This window comes from Trichogramma pretiosum, unplaced genomic scaffold (genome assembly GCF_000599845.2).
Source record: "Trichogramma pretiosum strain Unisexual culture from Peru unplaced genomic scaffold, Tpre_2.0 scaffold42, whole genome shotgun sequence".
NCBI classification, from domain to species: domain Eukaryota; kingdom Metazoa; phylum Arthropoda; class Insecta; order Hymenoptera; family Trichogrammatidae; genus Trichogramma; species Trichogramma pretiosum.
The window spans coordinates 639,899-665,925 of record NW_019641653.1 but is presented as its reverse complement, the minus strand read 5'-3'; the positions used below and the strand labels follow the sequence as shown (position 1 = coordinate 665,925).

Sequence of the window (26,027 nt, the reverse complement as noted above, 5' to 3'; positions counted from 1 at the left end):
AGAGTGTTTTTGACCGCATCCTCTTTTCACTTATATATTCTTCGTGTACGTGTAACTCGTGGTCCATTGAAATGCGGATTTATTGTGCGCGCGGCTATTTCAGTTTTTGTGCATTAAGAGTCAGGTATAACGGCTGCAATTTACTGCCATACCGGTAAAGTCTAGAACTCATTTTCTTTTATTAAAAAAAAAAAAACAAATAATCGACTACTTAAACTTTGGTAAGGGGTTAATAAGGTTAACGAATGGACCTCTATAAAGGGTTTTTAATTAATTGTCCAGCGTTTGAAGTGTTGCAGATCCTCTGCATATTATAGTTCCAACGTCTAATTTTTCATTTTTTTCATGGAAAAAACAAGAACTAGATATTTCAGTAATGCAGTAGGTTAGTTGCAGTTACTATAGCTGGGTTCTTAATGATAGACTTTTTCAAATGAATCGCGGCCACTGTGACTATTTTTCAATGTTCCGCTCATGTAGTAGAATAGAGATGATCGTCATCGTTGCCGCGTAATTTAATTACACGCATAAAATCTCAGTGCAACTCTCAACTTTCTGCGCATGATTTCAGAGCGCATATAAACACTCCCATAACGGTAAATGATCATCCTAGACTTTTTACTGCGTGCGCTACATTAATAGAACATTTTTAATAAGTGAATTTACATTGAATCGATCGGGACTATATAAATTATGCCGCTCATTAAATCAAATGGCACAGTCAAACGCATCGGCTTACATGTGTCTAGATTGCGGCATAAATACACACGCGTATGTTTATAATAGATAGACGAAGCTTATGAAGCTCATTTTCAGTTACGGCTTCTCTATATCATACTGAGTATAAATAATAAGCTTGCGAATCGAACCATCATTTGTCAATTATTAAAACTCTTTCTTTCGTGCGCACGTACATTACGATCTATGCGCAAAAAACCGTGTGTATGTAGTTTCCTTCAACGAACGCGCAGCGCGTGTATACAGCAAAACTTTTCCAACGACAGAACGGTTTGTAGTGCATATATACTTAGGTACTTAAAACAATAGAGGTATTATTCACTATTGTGCAGCAGCTCGTCTCTCTCTTTCTCTGCCCATGCATTATAATGTTACACACGCGTGGCTCAACTTTTTCCCGCGAAAAAAGTCATCGGCGCGAAACCTAAATAAAATTAGACAGTATATCGCTTCATGTTATTTTTATACACGCACACACACACAAATACACGTAAAACCGTTCCTGAGTACGTGTTTATATTTGCAGAAAGCATGTTTCGTTCCTCGGAGAGCGACTGCATCGCCGAGTTAATTACAATGGAATTTCATTATTCGGCATTTTAATTGTCCGTACTTTGCGCTTGCGGTTCTCGGTATTCGTATACGAGCCACGGCCTGTACGACACACGTCAAGTCGTTAGGTCATTGCTAAGATTCGAATTGCGCACACAAGCTCACGAACTTAATTGAATATATCTCGTTCCTAACGTATATAGTCGCAAATTATTATCTTATTCGCGTATACACAATTTTGGTTCGTTGACCGATAAATATGATTTAGCGGTTGTATATGAATGTAGCTGATCTGCTAAATTACTTGAAAATTTATCGCTCCGATTAATTGACTTTTATTGATCTTGCGTCGGTGTGCACCACGCGCGCGCCAGGTAATAGTTGCGTGTAGCAGATAGTGTTCTTATCAATTACCCCAGAATCTATCAGACAATATTAAATTGCTGGCAAAAGGATAGGATTGATCCCAGAGGAACAATACAAATAGAGTTGAAAAAGGCCAATAGCCGTGTCTGCATTGTATGAATTTCTTGTTAAAAATCCATGCGAGCTTCGAGGGACTGTGGTCGGGTTAAACTAAACGATAAAAAAAAATGCGAAGAATTCATCCTCGTTCGGTAGTATAAATCTAGATTTGCTAAAAAAACAAGCTTGTTTACATCAAACTTTTCTCGGTAGAAATTGTATTACTCTGGAGTAAAAAGGACGTGTTTACTTTGGCGGTGGGAATTTGGATGAAATCAATGTCGAATATTTTTCTCTCTCTCTTTCTCTGCAGTCTTCTTACAAGTGCAACGAGTCAATAATCGTATTAAATTTTTCTGCATTACATTCGTGGAGATAAATATCATGCATCTCTTGGAAAAAGCTCGGCATTTGCACGTGAATTTATATTTTCAAGCCGCGTTATTTTGCACTCAGGCATGTACGCGCGATAACAAGTTCTAGCTTCCGAAAATCTGAACTGTCGCACACGGCTCTACGTAAGGACTGCGTCGAGGAAAAAAAGGGGAGCTCTGTATAGCTCAACCTTACGCAACAAAATCCGCTATGGTTATATGTATAGGTCTGCACTGTATTCGCGTGCTTGAAAGAATGTGTCGAGCAAGTAGAAGCTCTCGAGAAATCAAGCGAACATCTGCCATAGTCGTCGTCGTCGTAGAGTCTTCGCGTGTATGTGCTATATAGGTATATATCAGTACGTAGTCTTCTTTTCCGATTCTCGGGAGTAATTTTTTCTCTCCTTCGCTCTCCTCTCAATACGCCAGTACGTAACAAGATATTCGCTTGGGCTTTCTTCGGGTGTTCCGGCGCGCGTTCTTATACTTTTCCCTCGGCTGCGTCGGCGGCGGCGGCGTGTAAGTACTGCATTGCACCGCACTGCACCGAAAAAGAGAGCAACAAACGCTCGTGGAATATTGAGTGCTCAAGAAATTATCCGATTTCCTCTATCAATATTGGTAATCTCTCGCTCTCCGAGGCTTGCGTTACTTCTTATTCTGTCCGTTCTCCCTTTATCCCTCGTGCAGATCGCGCAGACTCGCAGAAAGAAACAATTTGAAGCGCACAGCTGTCCTTATTATACGTTCTCGGTATGTCTGTTCAGTATACCTAAGTAAGTACATACATACGAATGCTTGATTTATACACCCTCGCTCTTAATTCACACACTCGGCAACGGAGAAAAGAGGAAAAAAAGTCACCAAACTTTTCATAAGTCGTGATCGGATTTTATCGTTATCGTTTCTTTGAAATTAGATGACTTCGGGAGCTTGATATTGTCAAACGAAAAATCTGCTCGAATATTTTTTCAAGTATGGTTGTGTATTTACATTTTATTTAAATGCAAACGAAAATGTATGAAAAAGAAAGCGCGCATCGAATAAAGACGTCATCCTTTGGCAATGGCGATCAATTATAATACATGAAAGCTCGGCGAGCTCGGCTTTAGTCGGAAACGTCGGCTAGCTTCAATTTTCATCGCGCTGCACAGCGGCTTAGATAAACGATAGGCTTATCTCTTTTTCTAGAGAGAGAGAGAGCTCCGAGACTGTAAGCGCCGCATTCACGCCCCTTCGCTTTGTCCATGCGTTTAGACCTGCACGTACACTTATACGTGTATACGTATTACGGCACAGCGCGCGCGCGTGCAACAATAGCGGCAACGGCTCTCGACTCGGGAATTTTTTTGCACCGGTCCCAAGCGTCGAGAGGCTGCTAGAGCAAACTGAGAGAGAGACACGTCGTATCAGTGGCAAGCCATCTCTTTCATGCGCGCAATATGCACATTCGAATCAATCCCCCCGCATATATACACACTACATGCGCTTTGGTCGCGCATACATATAATGTAGCCTAGCATTCATACGTATCGCATGTATTCTCAACGTATCGCTCTTATTCTGTTTGATAGATTTGAAGAAACAATTCGAGTCGCCGCCGTACTCGGTGTCGGTCGAGGCCGGCCAGAGCACCGAGCTGAGATGCCTGCCGCCCATCGGTCTGCCGCCGCCAAGGGTCTACTGGCTGAGAAACGGAGTGACCCTCGAGCCCAACAGCAACAGTGGAGGCAGCGAGGCCGGGGCCGACACCCTACTGGTCTCGTCCGAGGGCCATCTGCTCGTGGGCCAGGCCAAGCTGAGCCATCAGGCCAACTATACCTGCGTCGCCGAGAACATCGCGGCCAAGCGTATGAGCGAGCCCGCCAGTATCACCGTATACGGTAAGATATTCTGCAGAGTTACTCTCTTGCGCTCTTTTGTATTATACATTCAGCGAAAATGATTCTTATCGTCGTCTGTTATACCAACTCGAGCCGAGCGCGGTAGTTATTCTCAGCGGGGAAGTCACTGACTTCGCATGAAACGTTTATGTAAGCCAGTAGAAATAGTAGGTGAGCGACACGATTTCATCTGATTAGCAAAAAAATAAAAGAAAGAAAGAATAGAGGGAAAAATGTCCGTATACGATACTTTTGCTTCACATATTCGAGCGCGCGGATTGCTCATGTAGCTCTCGTCGAAACGCACTGCAGATCCCTATATATAAAGCAAGAAAGATAATCACGTACGAGGCTGGCGACAAAATTGGAATATCAAGAATAATGTAATACTTGCGCCAGTTCCAAGGGACTTGGGATTCGCTCACTCGGCGTGCATACTAGAGACAGCAGCAGCAGCGAAACGGTTTTCCAGAATAGTTCTAATGCGAGTCGGCGCTCGCTACTGCTGCTGCTGCTGCTGATGCCGTAGCCTCCTCCATGTGCAGCCATTTGCATATGGAATATAATCCATTTAAGAGTTGCCTTGTATATAGTTAGCAAGCGTAACGCGTAGAACCAGTTTCTTCGTATCTTAATTTCGTTATTATGAGTTTAGCTTTTGATACAATAATACAACGAAGCACTGCGTGCAGGGCTGCACGAACTGCGACTGTGGCGGCGAGGCCTGTACAAGATTTTCGCCAAGTTTCGCCCAATCCGTGACGCACGTACTATATATTATACTCTCGGCAAAGTCTCGTTAGCCAACTATCCGCTGCTTATATATATTTCTTTCATCGGGAGAGCTCCTATAATATAATCGTGGATTATCTTCTCGTCTGTGAGATTATTTTTTTTTCAATCTCGATCACCTGTTACTACTTTGCTTCGCGTATACGTTACTCGTTAAGCATCGATTCGATCAACTTTTCTGTCATTCGTATCCGTTCGTGAGGAAGAAGAGTGTTATAGCGAGCCACCAACTCACTGCACTGCCAGTGCCGCGAATGAAAAGCGAGGGAAAAAAATGCAGAAATAATCTTTTTCGTGTCGCTAGCGAAATGATCGATGCGCCGAGTCCCGCGCCAGCAAGTATCGGATTTGTAAAAACTTTTTTTTCACCGATAAGTCGATCATTTCACGTCTGCAGGCGTGCTAAGGTAAATAATGATTTTGTCGGTTCTGCAAATAAATAATAAAAAAATAGGAAAAAAGTTCGAGGACAAAATTGAAAAAAAAATTTTACACTTAAAAATGACAAAAGTTGCTGAGAAGATTGTGTTCGTGTGCAAGAATAGCTTATCGACCTATACAAGCGTGGGTACATAATACGCGAAAAGAAGTTTATCGGTATGTTCGAGCGTTTCTTATGCATTGTATTACAAAAACTTTTTCAAGCTCTCACACGCCTAAGTATGACTTCTCGAGTATTTCATATTTTGAATGGTTCGCGTTTATTTACCGGCTGGAATAACCATCGAGAATATAGTATAAGAGCGCAGTTTTGCTCAACAAAATATTGTCCATGCTGCACTGCTGCTCGAGTGAGTCGTATAAGTAGGCTCCGCGAGCTTGTCAGAGTATCGACTTTGACCCGGCACAATGTTTTGCCATCGTCCTCTATTGTTAGGTAGATCGCTCACAAGGTGTTCGCAAATCTTATTTGGCCGTCGTATATATAGTCGCGGGACATAAAGTACACGTAGCGCGCAGGAACACAAAGAATCCCATAAATACGGTCAAACACGTACATTGCCGACAATCGAGTCGGCGGCGCGACTATGTTGCACGTGTATGCATTACATTCGGTCGCGGAGTCGCGTGGTTGCAGCTTTTTACGTGCGCGCAAGGCGTATACAAGAGATGGAATGTCATTGGCTGAGCCATTAGTTGCAACAAAACGACGATTAATCATTGCCGTTATATACGCGCGCCGCGCTTGCCTACAGCGAAACCTCTGTTATACTTTCGAGCGAGCGAGCGAGCGAGCTAGCGAGAAAAAGGAAAAAAGTGCGTGTTATTTTTGAGAGCCGCGAGTCGAATCGCCGCGCTTACAAGCTTACACGCTGGATACACGTTATCGCTGCTGTACATAATATACGCGTCAATTTAGAATTATTGACGAATTCAAATTTACAATGCTGGCGGCCGGTCACACAGATACTCATCAGTTATTCATTGAAATGCCAAATGATTATTAAACCTACGGCGCGCGCTGCATATTCGCGAGTGAGTTACGAGCACGTGTATGATGAATATAGGATATTATATATAGGCTACTGCAGATAGTGGTAACTATATATTTGACGCTACATAGTCTGGCATGCGGCCCTCGCTACTACTGCAGCTCGAAATAGATTGCGATATTCTACTTGAATGAATAATGAAATTCTAATGTTATAATATTCCGGAGAAATTTGGCACGTGGCACAGTTAAAGATGCACAGCCTGTCAAATATTTATGTATGCGCCTACCACTCGACTGGCGCGCTACTGCACCGCGCTACGACGCTACATTGCTTCATCCCGGATGAAGCCGAGAGTCAAAATCAAAATGAGTCAATATGCGTCGACGAGTGACATGTGCTAGCTGCTACTGATGAAATTAGGAGAAAAAATATCTCGCACAGGCGCTTGCGGAATTCCTCATTTGCGTCGCCGATGTAATTATATACACACATTCGACTAGAGAGTGTTTAACCCAAATTTTTCGAAGCGTATCTTTCGAAGCGCGACTCGTTGACGCGATCGATGCGCAAGAGGAGCTCTGCTTCTAATTAATGCTATATAATAATAACGACTCGCTACGAGGACGAAGAGCTCATGATCAAACATGTTTGTGCTTTGGATGATTACAGTTAACGGAGGCTGGTCGTCGTGGTCGGCATGGTCGGAATGTCATTCTCGCTGCGCCAAAGGAGGACAAAAGAGGACGCGGACCTGCACGAATCCGGCGCCCATGAACGGCGGTCAGCCGTGTCTCGGTCCTGCGATCCAGAAAAACGACTGCAATACCAACTGTCAGCCTGGTGAGTTGTGTCTGTATATATACCTCGCATTGCCCGCGCGCTTGTCGCATATTATTCTCTCTCTCTCTCGCTCTTGACTCGACCGGGCTTCGCCGCTGCTTGCGATATATCCGCGAGTGTGCCGTTTTTCACTCGATAAAAGCCAAAGGGAGGGGGTCAAACTACCCGTGGAATATAACGAAAAATGTGCTCGTGTGTGTGTTTCTGACTGTATGGTACGTGTGCGCGCGTGCACCGCCTCTCTTTTCTCTCGAAGCGACAAAGTGCCGACGTTGTGTTACGGGCTCTCGGCATCATTCACCAGATGAAATTGTCGATGAGAGAGCCTCGGTGACAGAGACCGGTTTTTCTTGTAAACAGTCATTTGAACGCGAGCCTCTTTTTTTCTTGCTCTTTTCCCGCGTGCAGTTGAGTGGCCACTTTTCTTGATTCATAATGCAGCTCTGGCTCTGGCTCTTTCTCCGTCTCTCTTTCTCCCGGTCTATGTCGCAGTCGCGGCCAGAAACGTCGAGATTTGAATTTGTGGTTTGCGCGTTAAATGTTAATGTTCGCGTTTCTTTCTCATTATCCATCGTGGATGCAAGCACGAGACGTCATCAAGCCTAAGCAACTCGCGGAACGTGAGAGACATCTCGCTTGCGTGCGTGGCAGCTTGCGGGTGAACTGCACGTATTAGGAAGACGAAATATCTCTCGTTCATAATTTTGCACGGCGTCTATGCTGCACGATGGCTATTTACTAATGTTTCCAGCGTGCGCAATAATATACGCGGAAGAGAGAGACAGAGAGAAACAGAAAAATAACAAGATATCCCGTCTGCAGTTGTCTAACGTTACACACTGCATACGTGATTCTGTGTACGTTTGTGTGTGTGTGTGTCTTATATTATAAGAACTTGCAACTGTAACTAGTGTGTGCACGTACGTATGAAACAACGATCCTCTCGTATAGCACGGCACACTTTAGTGAATATCATTACATGCAGTTAACAATTCGATCATTTTATGCATTACAAAGTTATCTATAAATATTATCTGTAATAATATAAGTTTATACGTGCATAATTCTTCGCGGGCACTTTCTATTCTAACTATAATATCATAATGGTAAAACATTAAAATTATCCCTTTTAATGCCTTCCATCACGCACGCTTTCACAATGTGTATGTAACTACTAAACCATACTCATGATACTAACCATCAACAGAGGAGCTGGAAAAGTTCACTAACACATTCGGTGAGTTTTAACGTTCAAATCTGTTTGTGCATTGTTTATGAAACTTCATTTTTATTTTTAAATAAATAAAAAAGAAAGGAAAACTTTAAATTTTACCTCCCGTTGATTATTTTTCATTCTCTTTCGTTTGTACCACCACAGAATTTCTCCTGCTCGCAATCCCTCTCTCTCTCTCTTTTTCTTTCCTTTATTACACCTACTGGCCGCATGATAACGAGCTTTTTACCTCCTATATCCCGCAACGATAAATCACTGAGGCGGCACTGGCAAGGCTAGTGCGAGATAGGGATAGAGAAAGAAAGAGAGCTAGTCAAAGCGCACAGTAGAAAGAGAAAGAGGAAAGAGAAAGATAAATTTGTTATAAGGAGGAGGAGTAGCAAAAGCCAGCCATATAATAACGTCACGTTTCTTTTTTTTTCTTGTCATTGCAGCTCCGGTCGACGGTGGATGGTCCAGATGGTCGGCTTGGTCGGTCTGCGGATCCAATTGTACACACAGCAGACGAAGGAGCTGCGACGACCCGGCTCCGAGCCACGGCGGCAAACAGTGCTCGGGCAAGGACGTCCAAGTGGCCAACTGCACCGGCGGCATGTGCAATGGTCAGCAAAATTTTCATTAAAATATACTCTCACATGCCTCATTACCCTTTTCCGGTACGTCGCTGTATCTCTCGCCCACGCGTGCTAATGAGAATCTCTGTTGTGTACTGTGCTTCTGTACGTCTGTATATGAGCAGCAGATTAAACGAGCTAAGCGATTAAGGGATTTAATTTTCCCTTTTTCTCTCACTCTCGTGAGGGGGTCTTTTTGTAAGGAGGCTCGTTTGATGTAAGGTACTGCAGAGTATTTTACATATTTGGGTTTATCGAGCGTGCCTTCATAATGAAAGCGAACAAACACACGGGTTCTTCGAGCAGTTTGTATTTTTTAAAATAAAGCGTGCTACGATTTTGCTTTTAATTTTTTTCGGTCTGCACTGTTGGTCGTATTTATGTATACGTGTATAGAATGGAGCGTTTGTTTACCTTTCAGCGAGTTTCTTGATAGCTTATGCAGGCGTTGCAACTTGGCAAAGTTACGGAAACGAAGACAAGTTGCAGGGTATACGCCAGTAAGAGAGCGAGAGACTCACCGGTGTTTCGATAAATTTTAATGTTTCGTTGGACTTTTGCCTACATTAGACTTGTCAAGTCTGTCTCTCTCGGTCTGGTCCCAGTGGTAAAGGTTTTGTTGCCGTTTGAACTCTCAGGGACTTAACTTCGAACGAACGAGTGGCTTTTTATTCGAATCGGAAGTTAATTAATATTTGTTTAATCGAGGATGCGGAATGAAACAAAATACGTAAAAAAGTATTTGAAATCCACTCGAGAGAGGAGCTTTCGCGGTGCTTCAGTTCGAGCTGCTGCACTCTTACAGGCTTACAACTCGATGAATTTAATAAGCAGTAGGATTTTTTCTCCGCACTTTAATACTCTTGTCGAACGTTTAATCGTTTCGAAGCTCGAGCGTAGATTACCGATCGCGCACTGCTTGTCTCGCTTTTTTAATTTCGAACATACACCGATATTTTTATTATTTTTAATGTATACACATTTGGGTATACTGTGCGTAGCAGTACTCGCGCGCGTGATGATACATTTTATGCCCTATTATGCCGAATAAAAGTATAAAATATCTCCGAAAGAATGTGTCTCTCTTGTTATCGCTGTTGGCTCGTAAAATCAGTTCGAGAGTGCCGCGTTACTCGCGAGTAAATTGACATTTTACGAGCTGACGCTTTTCCTGTCACGCACCCATGGTGTATAAATATATCGCTCTCGAAGCGAAGGCTCAAAGAAGAAAAAAAGGACAGGCTATTTAAAATTCCCGAATCACTTCATTATTATATCGAATATACTCTGTGTGCGATTTTATCGAACATAATAAGAAAACGTCTGTTTGTTTTTGTGTTGTTACAGTGGACAGCGCTAAAATCGGAGGTCACTACACCGAGGAAGGTAAGCGTATTTGCTGCTCGAAGCTTTTCTCCTCTCATTTTCCGTCGTCACACAGCGCGGTGAATGGCAAAATTTTTATCATTATTAAACTCTTCTGCTGCTGGTGCTGTCTCTGCGGCTGGCTGCGCGTCATCTGCCGTATCTGTGCAGTAGCACTTTACGACTTCCGCTCGACTCTCTGCACGACGCGAGGCGAGCCGCCGTCGCAGCGACTAACAGCAGCAGAAGCGAAGAGCTTTTATTAGCTTCATTAGCCTCGAAGGATATCTCAGTCATCTCTCGCCATATATTTCTCCTTCGCGCGCATACACGTACAAACTGCGCGCGTACTTTGAGCTCACACGCACATACATAACTCTTGAAATATGCTTTTGTCTCCTCTGTCCCTGCAGCGAGTCGACAAATGGACGTGGCGCTTTACGTCGGCTTGACCGTGGCCTGCCTTGTTATCGGCGGACTTGGCTTCTTCCTCGCACGACTGGTTCATCGCAAAGGCCGTGATCACTCGCTCTACTCCATGGCACGAAGTGGTAAGTTTTATCATTATTATTTTGTACTGTCTTTGAAAATCATTCGATACACACGGGTGTGCGTCTATAACACACAAACCCTTGCAGCAATATACATTCGCACGCGTGGAAGATTTATTGAATTTACGCGAACTTCTCATGCGTCGGAGGAGCGAGAATTAAGACGCACTACTTGATCAGTGCGTGTTTGTTTAGATGACGAATGGACACGAGCACACATAGGGGTGCCTGCAGTCGATACGAGCTTCTATATGCCTACCAGCGTAAAGCTCGCCTAGTAGTCCAAGTAAATGAAGAGAGAAAGCGAGAAAACTTGGGTAAATTGAGGATTAAACGAGGGGTGCGCTCCGAGTTCGTGAGCTTGTAATTCGGACGTGGATATAAAAATTAGACTAGACCGTGTTGTACTAAAATCTTGAGAATATAGATAAGCTTGGGGGAGGCGAGAATCTCGAGTGACGGGGCGCACACTCGTGAATGTGCGCGCTGATCTTTATGAACCTTGAATTTATGTTATTAATCGTCGAGCGTTTGATGTTTGCGCTGATTTTCCTTGGACATTATCAATCGGTTATTCTTAGTGTCGATACGACGCTGCCCCTAGCGAAAGCGTTATTATCGTGTTTGAATAGTTAACACGGCGCAAATCTTTTTTACTGCGTAAATGGATCTCTTCTCGTTCGTAAGATAAAGAAAAGAAAATAAAAGTTAGACCTTCTGAAGTACATTAAGGGCGTGCAGGCAGGGGGAAGAGGAGGGCTGAGAACGAGCCGAGAAAAATAGCTCCTGCATGAGAGCATGAGGGATCGTATTTGATTTGATTTCATGCGCGGAGGGATTAGATGTATAGTAGAGAGAGAGGAAGGAGGGACAGAGAGCAAGATTGGACGGATACAACGCGATATAAGAGTACATCAGAAACTTTCGTAAATTGGACGCTATAACCCGCATGTATAGGCGCTGCACAGATAAAGCTCTCGCAATTCTGTTCTTCGGTTCAGCTGCTGCTGATTCACGTAGTGGTGAATTATATATAGTGCAAAGATAGCACGGTAAGGCTCGAGGCCTCGTGACTATGGATTTATTTAAAGTACAATAGGTTATATTTTATCAGGAGAGAGTTTTGTTTTAGTTTATGCTTAGACCAACGAATAATAAGTCTTCCGCAATGATCCAATCATCCTGATTACTCTTAACGAATGTTTTCCTAAACTTATTTATTGCTTGTATCAATAATGATTATTTATTCCTTACCGCGTAAATACAACTTTTCATCTACGAGAAATCAGTTTTACGCGGAAAAAAAGTATCAGTAATGGCTAAAAAACATAAATCTGCTAAATAAAATCTATATCTCGCAGTTCTCAATTTACCACTGCTTCCACGACGCTCTTTTTTCCCCCTTCGGAGGATCTCTTCTCCCTCATACTCTCGGCTCGCTCTCGCGCATAATCCAAATCCCAGTCGCGCAAGGCAATCGTCTCTCATCCGCAGCAGCATAGGACAAAGAAAAAAAAGAGAGATGAAAAGAAAAAGAAAACGTCCTCGGGAGTGAAAAAGGTTCACTCACACTGTCGGGGAGGGGTCAATGTCTTTTACTTTACACGCAAGGGTATATCTATATTGATGGTTTGTTGTTGTTATTTTTCGCAGACTTTCAGCCAGAGTTCTATCCCGATCCGGAAAAGAAATTGTCTCTGCAGCCGGACGTCACAGCCACGATAGTTCCATCTTGCTACGAGTACCCGTTCGATCCGAAGCACTCGATGAGCCGCTCGCTGTCGGAGCACCATTACGACGTGCCGCACCTGTCGCTGCACTCGGGACCGCAGTCGTCGATCGTTCCGTCGACCATGTCACCGACGCCGAGCACGTCGACCCAGGAGTCCTGCAGCAGCGACAAGCAGATGCTCTCGGACAGCGAGCACAGCCTCACGAGCTCGTCCTATCCGTCGACCGAGTCAACCTACAACGTGGCCACGGGCAACGTACGACTGCCCATGCTTGAGGCCGGCAACGTAGCTCGCGCCCACGTTAATAGCAAGGGTGCCCTTCTGGTGCTGCCTGACGCCGGTATATCCATGTCCGTGCCCGAGGGAGCCGTGCCCAAGCCGTCGAGAAGCGAGCTTCACCTGGCGCTGCTGCAAGAAGATCGATTCAGACCCCAACTGCCAGGTTAGTTTGATTAAATACACACAAATATCGTATGCAAGCTCTTGCTTGGTGCGAGTGTCTGCCGCGTCTCTCTTTACATCAGCTGTCATTTAGCGATTGATGCGATTTATCGGTGCTCCCGGTTTCTGCCTTATATATATACTAGCTTCACCGACTCTTGACACTACCCTCGGTGTACACCTGTGACTGTGCGCGAATGTGTATCAATTTCCAATGAGAAAGTGTCGCGTCTGGGTATTTCCCAAATATTCAGGAGGATCGTTTCCTTGCGACGTTGAGATGCTCCGGCGCCGGCTACAACCCCCGTTGGCTTTTTCAAGCTAAGAGTTGTGTCGAGGCTCAAGAATATACATGTATACAGTATAGTGCCAGTTTTGTGCGAATTCTCCCGGCGAAAATTGAATAAACGCGCCGCGCCAGCATTTGTGTGTACAACTCTCGCACAGACTCTGATGATCGAATACGTCGTATGTTTAAAAAAAGTGAGATCCGACGCTCGGCTTAGAGCTACAGCTATATAGCGTCGGATAGGTTGTTGAGATTTGTATCGGTTTTCAAGGCGTAAACATTTTCCACCTCAACATTTCTCGCGATTAAATGCAAAATATACGACGCGGTTAATTTCATCTTTCTCTTATTCCACTCATGCTGCATGGCGAAAATAAAAAGTCACGGTGTCGCTGCTGCTCGGTATATAATGCGCAAATCATATGAGAGAAATTAATATTCAACGGTTGCCCGCAACACAGTCTGGCGGGCGGGCGCACTTGCCGTTTTGGTAGAGAGGATGCTGCCTCGTAAATTTCGATTTCTATCTCACCACGTGCCGCAGCAGCAGCGGCAGCTTATACGAGAGGCTAGAGATCTTGCACACAGCCGCGTCTGACTCCTGCACGCACGCAGGGATAGATATGTACTATATATATAAGCGTTTGCTTCCTCGAGTGGATGAAGAAGAGAAAAAAAAAATAATTTCATCAAAATATTGGAGGACATAAATTATTTTGAACCTCGAGCCGAGGAATAATTTCGGGAGGATATATAATATGATTTTGCGATGCAATGTGTAGGAGCGTTTTATCAAGTTATCCGATCACTCTTGGTTCACATCGTATTCTCCCTATTTATACTGGCTATTTTGTATCCTCGCCTTTGTTGGACTCGTTCGTGCGATATCTGGCTGATCTATCGAAGAAGCTTACATTTTTTCGCGTACTTTTTTTATACGGAGCTCGAATTCCAATATTGCGGTAATTAAACATTCTCAAATTGAAACGCAACATTATTTACCGGTAAACTATTTTTATCATATCTTTATTGGCGTCGAGTAAAAAGGTTGACTTTTGATGTAATAATAAAATGCGAATCGCCCTACCATAAAGGCGTCAGTCGAGTGTAGCTTTTTGTTTCTCAAATATAAAATTCTTTTACGACCCTTGGGCGCGTGCTAATATCCGTACTCTTTTGCTCATCAGCTGTGCTACGCGGCCGTGCGCGACTCCTCTCCGCATAAACGTGTGAACTGTTTAATGACAATTTGCATTATATACGGTAGGGTAATAAAAAGCCAATTCCGAGACATCACTCGTCGCAAGTGCCTTCGTGCGTCGAGAGAAGGGCTTCACTCGCACCGTATATATAAGAATTCCTTACGACGATGATACATATAATGATAAAACCATATACTATAACAGAGTCGTGATGAAATTTTGTGTTCAGATGGCACGACGCAGCTGTCGGCAGTGGTGTCATGCGGTCCTGCCACTGCGACTTTCGCCAAGCCCGTGATCCTGCAGTTCGAGCACTGCGCCATGCTCCAGCATCAGGCTGCAGCGGGCTGGGAGCTGAGCGTATGGAGCTGCGACAATCTCGAGCTCGACGAGAGCGCCTGCAACGCCATAGCCCAGACCAAGGACAAGCCCATCGTGTGGACGAAGCTGCTGACCCTGGGCCAGGAGACCATCAACACGCCGATGTTCACGCAGCTCGATCACGCCGAGGTCTTCATCGTGACGGAACAACTGAGGACCTACGTGCTGGCTGGACGTAGCTGCGACACGGCGATGGCCACGAAGCGGCTGCGTTTGGCCGTGTACGCGTCGCAGAGCTGCGGTAACGGCAGCGACACGTGCAGTTTGCGCGTCTACGCCGTGGAGGACACCAAGGCGGCCGGCAAGGCGGTGGCCGATCGCGAGGCACAGATACGCGGATGCCTGCTCGACAAGCCGAGGAGTCTGCCGTTCGAGGACAACGGAGCGCCTCTGAGCATCAGTCTCGAGGAGGTCGGCAACGAGTGGGCCAACAAGTCCCCGACCGATCGCCAAGAGCTGAGCTTCGACGAGGTCTGGAACAGCCGGGAGAATCTCAAGTTCGCCAGCTTCGAGCTGGACGCGGTCGAGTCGAGTCCCAACACCCACACCTACAAGCTGCAGATCAGTCAGAACGGCTCGGTGGACGCGCGCCAGGTGTTCCGCATCATCTACGACGGCTCGAAACAGCTGATATCGTCGGGCAGTGTGACGCGGCCTCTGCGCGAAGTGACCGTGGTGAGCAGCGTCGTAGGCCAGAACTCGGGTGGCACGGGCCAAGGCGGCGACTCGAGGACGCTGCGACCGTTCCGCTTCACCAAGTCGCTGAGGAAGCAGCTGTGCCAGTGCCTCGACCCACCGAATTCGCTCGGCAACGATTGGAGGATGCTCGCACAGATGCTGCGCGTCGATAGGTGAGTACTATATACTACGTAGGCTATAATACGTACCTCGTATGGACCGTCTAAGTGAACTGGGAGCAGTGCGTGCGTGCTAGCTGCTCTCGAGCCAAAGTGCGCATGGGGTGCAGACCGTAAAATAGCGTCAAAATCGGGTGCACAAGGGAGCAGTAGCACGCCTGGCAGTTATTATTAAAACCGAATAACGACCCGTAGCCTTTATAACTATATATATATAATTTAAGGATCGAGCGGGGAGCGATTCTTTTTTTTTTTCGTCTTCGCCAAGTCCTTGATTGATTGAGTATTCATTTGACTTTGAATCAAAGTCGACATGTGTGTCGTTGCCACTCCAGACCGCGCGCGGCTCCTACTTTCAAAAGCGCTCGATTACGAGCGCATAATATGTTTATTAACGGGGAGAAAAAATTATCTCTCCCAAGATTATTGCGCAATCGTCGCGTTGTTTATTATAAAGCGAGGCTCGCGACGCGCTGAATTGCATTCGCAAACGAACGGACTTACATAATTAAGTACGCTCATCGCTCATTAGCGGCATCATGATATGCTGGCGCAGCGGTCTTATCGTGCAGTGCGCTATTCATCAAAGTCAATTTTTCTTTATATATATTCTCTCGCCGCGCGCAAGTAATATGTCTTCAGCGAGTACTTCGCGATTCGCGCTGGATATTCTACAAAAATGAAAGATCGCTTATTGTCGACGCGCGGGACTCTTAAGAAAATTGCTGCTGCGCGTATTATATAGGCGCATTACTTTCGTGTATGATCGCGATATAGCCTCACCTGCAATTATTATTATACAGTTATTATGTAAAATGTCGCCGCTCGTAGCTCCAAGTTATGTGTGTGCAGAAGCCAATTTTTAAATAGAGTCTCTCTCTCTCGCTCTTAAGCGCCGGCCGCGTATGCGTCGGGTGCGTAAAAGTGCAGCAGTTGCACTTACCTATATACGTGTGTATACGCGCATATTACAACATTTTCCTGAACAAACATAATGAAATCTCAGCTCATGCTCTTTCTCTCTTTGCGTGTTCGTGTGATTAGCGCGCCAGCCAGCTTACTCGGTGCTTATATCGTGTTATCTCACTCGCGCACACACATACACGTTCGTGCGGCATTGGTGCACTCAGCCTTACATACATGTACGTGCTAATCGTCTGTATTCATATTCGCAAGCCACAGATGTAATTTATGGTTTTGTTCGATTAAACAAGTTTTTCGCGGAATTGCAAAAGAAAATCTCCGGAGAGCGAGAGAGATAAAAATGCCAAAGCTCAGTCGTGTTGACCAGTATTACGATTAGATATTTAATACGGCGAATTCGATCGTCTCGTTTCTCTGTGACAGAAAATGTCGTACTTAAATGGGTGCGCGAGAGTTCATGAAGTAGCTAAATTAGCGCACGCGCTACTCTTTCATTATCAATTTTGATTGGTTGCGTAACGGCCCGCGACACATTTAATACACGCATAAACCTCATTGTGTGCCCGGCGCGCTGCTTCGCGAGTGAGTAATAACGCGCTGCTGTCCAGTGCGGGCTTTGATCGCGGTAATGCGGCAATCCCATGGCTTAACTTTTGCTTTACATTTCATTTTTAGCGTCCTTTTATATTTTCATGACAAGGCTGCACGACTGCAATTATTTATTGTTACTCATCAATTCCGATAAGCATATGCTTTATATAGCTCGCTTGTTATGCAGGGCACGCGCAGCTCTATCAAAGCAAAAACCCTTACATATAGTTACATTACGAACGATAAGCAAGAGACGAGTTAAAATTCGCCTATGAAAGTGCGAGCGCGTGCGCGCGTGCTGCGTGGAATACCATATACCACAACAAAAACAATCGCGAGAGACGAGCCGAGTTGAAGCAACATCCCATGCGCCTCGCAGTTCTATTTCTTCTTTGCGCTTTTGATACACCCCACCTTCGTCTAAACACGGTGGCTTGTGCGTGTACACAGTCGCGTATAATGCACTCCGTGCGTTAGGCAGTGTAAGCTCAAAAAGGCGCACAGACGCTAGTTCCGGGAAGATAAACTATTAAAAGCATCGTCTCGCTGCCGCTGCAAGCCAACAGCGTGGCTGCTCCTTTTATCGTGCTTGATTCATCTACTCTACCTTTGCCGTGGCTTATATACTCTCTCTCTCTCTCTCTCGCGTATACTCTTTACGCACTCTGCATTAAAATATAAAGGCGCATCATGCAGACCCATTGAGCGTGCCCCGAGTGCGTAACAAATTTCTGTACTCGCACATTTGATCTATATATAGCATACTTGACTGATGTACTTGAATATAATTTACAATTTTTCCGTGTTTTGTTTGTTTTGCAGATATATTAATTACTTTGCAACGAAGGCCAGTCCAACGGAGCACATACTGGACTTGTGGGAAGCGCGGCATCGCGAGCCCACGGCTGTAACGGACTTGCTCAATCATTTGAGGGTCATGGGTCGCACGGACGCCGCAACAATACTGGAAGCTCAACTCGGGCCCTGGCTATAAGCTCGACAACTCTTACTCTGCTAAAAAAAATGCGCAAAAGACATTTTTAACACAGTGAGACGTGTCTTGTATGCAATTGTGATTGTGCGCACGCGTTTGTGCGCGTATGTGTCATTGGACTGCAGTGCAACAATACAAAGTGCAGCGATGTCGTGGAAAAAGGGAAGTGCATCGGTATTTTTATGACGAAAAAAAAGTGCGTGCGCAATGATGTTCTTTAGTGTGCCATGTTCCGCGAAGAAGAGGCATAAGACGAAGAAGCACAGAGAGAAAGAGAACGTGTCGCGTTGCTGAATCCACACCGAGTTGTATGTGCGAGGCGCCAATCTGCGTATGTAAATTCTCTCTCTCTCTCTGCCGCGCGCCATTCCTATATTACTGCTCGTATGCGAGGCTAGAGAAGGAGAGAGAAAGAGAGAGATAAAATCTGCAAGCGTGAAGAAAACCGCAACACGCTACACTCTAAGCAGCAGCAGTTCCGTACATAAATAAGGTATGACTTGAGAGCGAGAGAGAAAGAAAGAGGGAAAGAGCGCGAGAATATGGGAAATATTATAGTTAACGAAATATGGCCTTACGTTGCGTATATTTATAAATTATATACATATATTATCATCATTATGATATACATATATAATTATAAATGCGCATTATATCTTGTTTTTCTTTTTTCTCTTTAGGAAAAAAGAGCAGCGTGCGTGCATTGAATTGCGGAATAGTTTATAGAAAATAATAATTGGGTTAAATGTGTAAATATAGCAAACGAAAACCGAAAAAAATTGAGTAGTTATCGCGTAGCGAAAATAAAAAAAACGCGAGATATTTAATATAGCGAAGAGACTGCGAATTATACGTGTTCGATCGCCCAACGTGGTGGCGATTAAAAATAAATTATATAATAAATATATTATATCGAAAAAAATTATGTATAGAGAATACTTGTGTGAAATGCCTGGTTTTGTGTGTAGCGTATGTTATTTAGTGTATCGAGTCAAAGAGCTGCCTCGTTCGTGAATATCTTTCTACCAAAGTAATTTATTAATTCATATCCATACGAATCCATAAATAGCCATTCGTTCAGCTATTATTTATTATTTTGGCAAATTTCTTTTACATACGGGTATGAAAGATTAAAACACATAGAGCCGGATTTTATCGATCCCATGTAGATTTATTGAACGGATGTGGTGTCCTCGAGATATTTCCGGTTTATACGAATATATATTCGCTTGTCATTTTTTTTCGTACACATCCGAAACTGCATCGTAGCGTACCATTACGATGCGCTTCGCGATGATTCGCGTCGAAATTTTTCATTCTTTTTATTTATGTTCAACGACGAGAGGCTTTTTCGACGATATACCGTTGTTTTATGCTGCAAAAAAAGAATCGATACACAAAAATGAAGCGCGCACGTCTATTACGTATGGATAATAGCGTGAAATATATTTTTTTGTTTATGGAGATGTGTACTAACGCTTTTGTTGACTTTTTTTTAACGCGTATACATCTTATCAATGTATTTTAGAACGGATCTGAATATAATAGTTTTGTACGAACAATTTTATCTGTAGTTGTTAGCCCTTTTGTATCGGTGAAATCTTTATATCGATATGCACTTTTTTTAATGAATTTTATTCAAATTTTGACCATCGATCATTTTTGAGACGAAAGTTTTTTCAAGAATCGAATATAACTTTTCCTATATCAGTGATAAGCCAGATAAATGTTTAACATACTAAGCGTATCTAAGTATTTCCGGGAAAGTTTCTGGATTGTTATTTTTCTGCGAACATTTCTCGAATACAACTATTGGAATGTTGCACAGAAAGCGATCTGGTCACATTTCTATACAAACTTTTGATGCCGGTGCAAGCATGAAATATGTCTGATATATGTGTATATGCAAGGTATTACTAGAAAAAATTATCATAAAAGGGTTAATGACTAAGAGTATCACGATGTTTATATCAATTGTAATATATTTATATGCTAATTGTAAAAAAATTGTACATTTTTCTGACATCATTGATAATAATTATCAAAAAAGAAACATTTATACATAACGGATAATAAAAGTCTACTATCAACATACATTCAAACTAAAAAGATTCTGTTAAATTTTTTCCCTGATTTTTCCCTTGACCTTTGATGGATGTCGAAAAAAAGCTCAAATGTTTGCAAAAACAACCGAGCTCTACGAGGTATGTCTATATCGTGCCGCAGCCACTATCATTTTTGCGTGTTATGCATACATAAACTTGGCAGTATATACTGCACGCACAAAAGGCAGCGCAAGCGTACGATCATTGAAACAACAAAATTCAACTCGATCTACGAGAATTCATAAATATTTTGGTAACGTTTGGACAATTTTCAAAAATGAATAGATGAAAAAATGTTAGTCTTACCTGACAGTTTTTAGAAATTTTTCCAGTCCGGTTAATTTCAACAAAAACATTTTACACGCGCATTATTTTCACAGCCAGATACACACTTCAAAAAAATAACTTTATGAAAAAGAGACCATTGAATGCTCGTGTCAAATAGAGAACTCATTGAAATAACGTTATGTAGAGCAATTTTGGAATTATATCATATACAAAAACACATTTATGTACGAAGTGATAATTGATAATTATCGGTGTTATTGTAGTTACAGATGTATTATTGTATATGAATGTATAAATTAGTAAAAGAAAAAACGTATTGACACTGCATTTACACGACAAAACATATAAAAAGAAATATGATGGATTTAGATGTGTATTTTAAAATGTGTAGGATGAAAAACGGTTTGTCGAAACAAGGTGCGCCTAAAAAATACGTGATAGCAACTTGCAAAGCAATCGTGTTTCACTATTCTGAGTTAAGGACATACCAATGCGACTCGCGTCCACGACGCAGATCACGACGATAATAATGATGAGCCACCCACTTAAAGAAGTAGATGTATCATGAACGTCTTATAATTTTCGCGAGTTTTTTTTTATAAAGTTTGTAATACATTCACATTTGAAAGGGAAGAGACGTTTTAGAAATTTCGATGTTACACAACCAAAATTGAAAAAAAAAAATTAGTGCCTGTTTGATCTCTAAACATGACGAGATGTAATGAGATTTTTGCAAATTTTTATTATAATCAGATGATTACGTGATATTTAAAATCATTTAAGTAGTTTATGCGTTAAGTAGCTTACTCTCGTGAATTCCTATTCATCGATTAACACAAAAATCATCAAAATAAAAATTTGATGGCTCTGAATAAGTCACTGAGTGACGATCAATAAAACCGCTCGTATGTTAATGTAAAGAGAAACAATTTTTAAAAGTTAATGACTCAATTGATAAAAATGCGCGTCAACTATTTATTAGTTGTCTTAGCTAGATTTTTGCTCTAACGTAAATAGACAAATAAATGTGAGTACCATAAATATTAAAATTTCATATACAATTATATAAGTACACAATATAATATCGTGGAAAAAATTTGTCTTTAAAGTGAAAAATTTTGCGGAAAGGGACAACAATATAATGAATATAATATGCGGAGGTGAAAAATGTATGTATAAAGCGTAATTTTTCGTTATTTATTTCATAGACATGAAAAACTGTGCCAATTTTAGTAGGGTCTTTTATCGTTGTGTACACACTCTAAAACGTTATTTTTGTTTTTAAAATTGTTGTGGTGCCAACATGACGATAAAAATATACATTTTATTGTCGATTTTGGCCTGGGTATTCAAAATTTGTTTAATTAATTGATGTATTTATGCCAAATTTTCTCAAACATACCATTTATTTGGCTTCGCACCTCATAAAGAGCAACTAGATTTTGAGTAATGTTCCTTGACTTGCAATTTTTGAAACAATAAATCAATCCAAATCAGCAAATATATTTGGATTTTAAGCTTGCCAAATTTTCGTAGCTTTTGAAGTATATCTTAAATTTTTTTGCAGAAGACATAAAACAAAGTCCAAAATGACACGAGGACAGATATTATTTGTTTATTTTTGTACAATAGCGCTTGTAAATGCGTATAGCACAGAGAAAAAAGCGTCATGCTACAATACGAGACGTGCTCTACTCGAGCATGGAAAAAAAGCTCTTAATACGTTTAAGAATGAAAGAGAAAATAGAAAAAAATTATCTCATCTCGCACATTATACATACATGCGATTACATTATCCTCGATTTTTCAACGGTGTACCCCCGCTCATGCACATACTAACACACATGCAGACGCATACACACACACAAATATTTTTCGTGCGCCGTAGTATACGTACGTGACTAATACCTGCCGCGGGCTGTGTAGCTCTCTTCAACATTACACAATTTAAAATTCACGAGGCGACGCACGCACCGACGCATTATAAATGTACGTAAAGGTATGGATGACGCTCAGTAGCAGCAGCAGCGAAGCGCGTGTGTGTATGTGAGTCTCCGAGTATGGGTAATGTAACGCCACATAAGAGTATAATATTAATACGATGGCCAACGAATATTATGTACGATTTCGACATGTTGTAAGCATGCTTGTATGCGAGAGTCTGCGTAAAGAGCGAGTGATATTTTAGGGGAAAATATGGCAATTGTTATACGTATTTGGTTTAATTTAAAATGCTCGTATGCTTCGTTTATATCAAAGATGAGTGTAAATGATAGAACCGTATGAATATAATTTGAAATGTTTTTGCTTCTTACACAAAAGGAGAATTGAAAATGTTTTGTATGTTTGTTATTATTCTTAGAATAAAATATTCTTGTATACCTGAAAATGGTTTATTTTCTATTTTCATTTATTGAACCTCAAACTCCTTTTATTCTTAATTTACAAAAAGTTGGCATATAAAAACTATAATCAAGGAACTTTTTGATTAAAAATTTATTGTCTTTACGTGATGCATGAATATTCCATTTGCGAAACTAGAAGCTGATACTGCACCTGCACTTTGTATTCACCAGAGCCTACAGTATATATAGGGAAAACCACCTTATATTGAATAGCATATCATATTTCGTTTGCATAAGTACGACGATGGAACAATTTTTATACAAAGCCAAAAAATCATAGCCTCAGCTATCGCGCTTTATTTCGCGCAAAGTTAATGCTTTGGATAAGACGTCTTATTGGTAAGTATAAAAGCATATTTTAGCCTTCATTCAATAATTATCTTGGCGAACATCGAGCGCACATTCATACTAGTAAATATTTTCCTAGATTAAGCTAGAATGCTGCCAAGCGATCGGTTTTAATGTTCTTAAGAATGAAATAAATTCATAGCTTATGCCGCTTATATGCGCTCGTATCAGCTTTCTGTAAAATCATCAAACGTGTAATGTATGTACTGGAGATACCCATACGTACATACATGCATCTGTGCGCGCTCAAGAAAGTAATTTCGCACCGTTCCGAATCACAGTTATGAATCTTGACGAAAAAAAAGGAAATGGGAAAAATCCCATCAACTAATAAAAATGCGTGAACGACACGATGAAACCACGATGGAAGTCCATACTGTGGATTATATATGTATATTGCACTAAAAAATTTGCAAAATCTGCAAAAATTCAATCATACGGGAAGGGAGTAGAAGTTTCTTTTTATTGACTCGATGTAGATATATATCGCGAGTATCTGTATATATGGTATATATAGGGACCGACTCTTTTTCCGAATCGACATATCTTTCAGTAGCAGTACCTGCAGAGTTGGTTACGAGGAAAATTTGCATATTTGTTATGTCTCGGGAAGAGGCTTCCCTCCCTATCTGAGAATAAAATATTCCTCGGTACGTTCCGGGAAATTTTGCGCTATGTCTATACGCGCGCTGTATGGCGCGTACCTATAGAGTATTATATATGTTATATACGCGCATCGAGCACGTGCCTCGGCCTGGTAAAAAAATTTTTTTTCTTCCTCTTTCTTTCGCAAAAGCCGACGCGAAAAAAGCATCGGAGATAGAAACTCGTCTTTTTTGTACTGATGTGATGAGTGCAGAGAGAGAGAGGCTCTTTAGGATTAAGCACAATGTGCGGGTTCTCTCTCTCTCTCTCTTTCTCGTTTCCAACGGATAACGCGAATTGATTCACGCACACTCACGCACACATTCGTGTACTCACAGGAAAAGCAGCTTAAGCATATATACGTATGTATGGATCTCAAGTCCTTTTCTTACAAACCCGCGGATTTCTCTTATCGCAACCATATATATGCGCGCGTTTGTGTAAGTATACGTGTAAGCGCGCCTATACGTGAGCGTGTGTGCTGAGTGTAAGTAGTACGCGACGCTGCCTCTCTCTTCTCACCCTTTAGGCCGCTGCAGCTTTTTTTCGCACTCTCGCATATATTCTTGCCGCAGAAGCAGCAGCAGCTCAGAAGAGGCGGCACGAGCTCCTCCTCTCATTTTCGGCCGCGCGCATTCACGTGCACGATTCTTACCCTTTTATATTTTTTATCCCCTCGGCGCAGAGCTACTTGACACTTACGTGCGTGTATATACCTTGTCAAAGTTTCTTCTTATTTCATATCACACTGTCAGACGCATCGAGGATAGAAGGGATGTGTATTTTTTTGCGCGTCGGGTAACAGCAGCGCGCGCGGCAAAGAAATGGTTATGCAATTGAATTGTAATGAGTTTAGAGAATGCTTATTATTCGCGCTTCGTGACCTTTGATGGAATCGAATCCGTATACCTTTTCTTTGTAGTTATACGATTAGTCCGTTGAGTGAATCCTTGTGCGTTTATAAATTTGTATCGTATGATATATTTCCAGTAAAATAGAACGTTACCTTGGATGAAGTAATGTAATGGGTGCGTTTCTTATAGATGAACAGATTTAATTCATCTTATATAAATAGTTACATGGTCATTCATTCATAAAAAGGACTAGGTGAAATATTAAACCCGTAGAATGCTCGAATAATATAGTATTTTTTTTCTTCTCACAAAGTGTTATAGAATTGTGCTCCACGTATACAGTTTGATTATTGAATCAAGCGTGTCTAAAAAAAATTTTTCTCCCGTAAAATGGCTCGCGCCGTATTTCATTTCACGAAATACAATATTTTCTTGTCCTCGCCCTATCTGTTCATTCACTTGGTTTCATTCGAAACTTTTCGTCGTTCTGCGAGCCTATAAGGTCGCAACACCGTTTGGGCTCGAAAACACAAACTTTTTCCGCAGCTCCTCTGGATCATTATACGGAAGCAGACTCGCGCGACCACTTAACAAGCCTCACGAATTAGCATAATCTTTTTCGTTGGCGTGAAAAACAAGGAGCAGCCAAAGCGGAAAGAAGACAAAGACAATTGGGGCGTCGTCGCTGCACGCACGCGGACATGCTCACTGCGTGTTGTCGCTCGTGAGAGCAGTGAAAAGAACGAGCGCGAAACAAACTTTGATCATAAATTTCTCTTTTTTTTCATTACTTTGTGTTATATAGTGTGCGTGCCCTCGTCGCTATAACATACAGTACGGTATATACACGAGTGAACGACCAACGACCAGCTTCCATGTTCCAGCTACTTTTTTTTTGCTCGATTAATATTTTGTGGGTGATTTTTTCAAACGCTTCGAAATTTCCTTTCTTGAGCACTGCAAACTACACAGACACATATAAAATGTACGATACAAAACGCGCGTGAAAACGTGCGAAAAAGCGCTCGCTCGTGCAAAAATGATATTTATCACGTTGCGTTAGCAGCTCTCGGTACACACGCACATACAATCGCACGTGTAGCAATTTTCAAGTGTCGATACCATA

The 26,027-nt window shown here is 42.3% G+C and overlaps 1 protein-coding gene across 1 annotated transcript in view; it reads left to right on the top strand.

Annotated features, from left to right (window-relative positions):
* LOC106651963 (netrin receptor UNC5C) overlaps positions 1 to 21,743 on the top strand; it is a 39,932-nt gene extending 18,189 nt beyond the window's left edge. Inside the window, exons 4-11 of the mRNA XM_014370678.2 lie at positions 3,704 to 4,012; positions 6,910 to 7,080; positions 8,749 to 8,916; positions 10,276 to 10,314; positions 10,707 to 10,844; positions 12,498 to 13,019; positions 14,739 to 15,741; positions 18,085 to 21,743. Of these exons, the coding sequence (XP_014226164.1) occupies positions 3,704 to 4,012; positions 6,910 to 7,080; positions 8,749 to 8,916; positions 10,276 to 10,314; positions 10,707 to 10,844; positions 12,498 to 13,019; positions 14,739 to 15,741; positions 18,085 to 18,256 (2,522 nt within the window). The 3' untranslated portion in view covers positions 18,257 to 21,743. The remainder of the gene's footprint in view (positions 1 to 3,703; positions 4,013 to 6,909; positions 7,081 to 8,748; positions 8,917 to 10,275; positions 10,315 to 10,706; positions 10,845 to 12,497; positions 13,020 to 14,738; positions 15,742 to 18,084) is intronic.
* Positions 21,744 to 26,027: the final 4,284 nt, after the last annotated feature.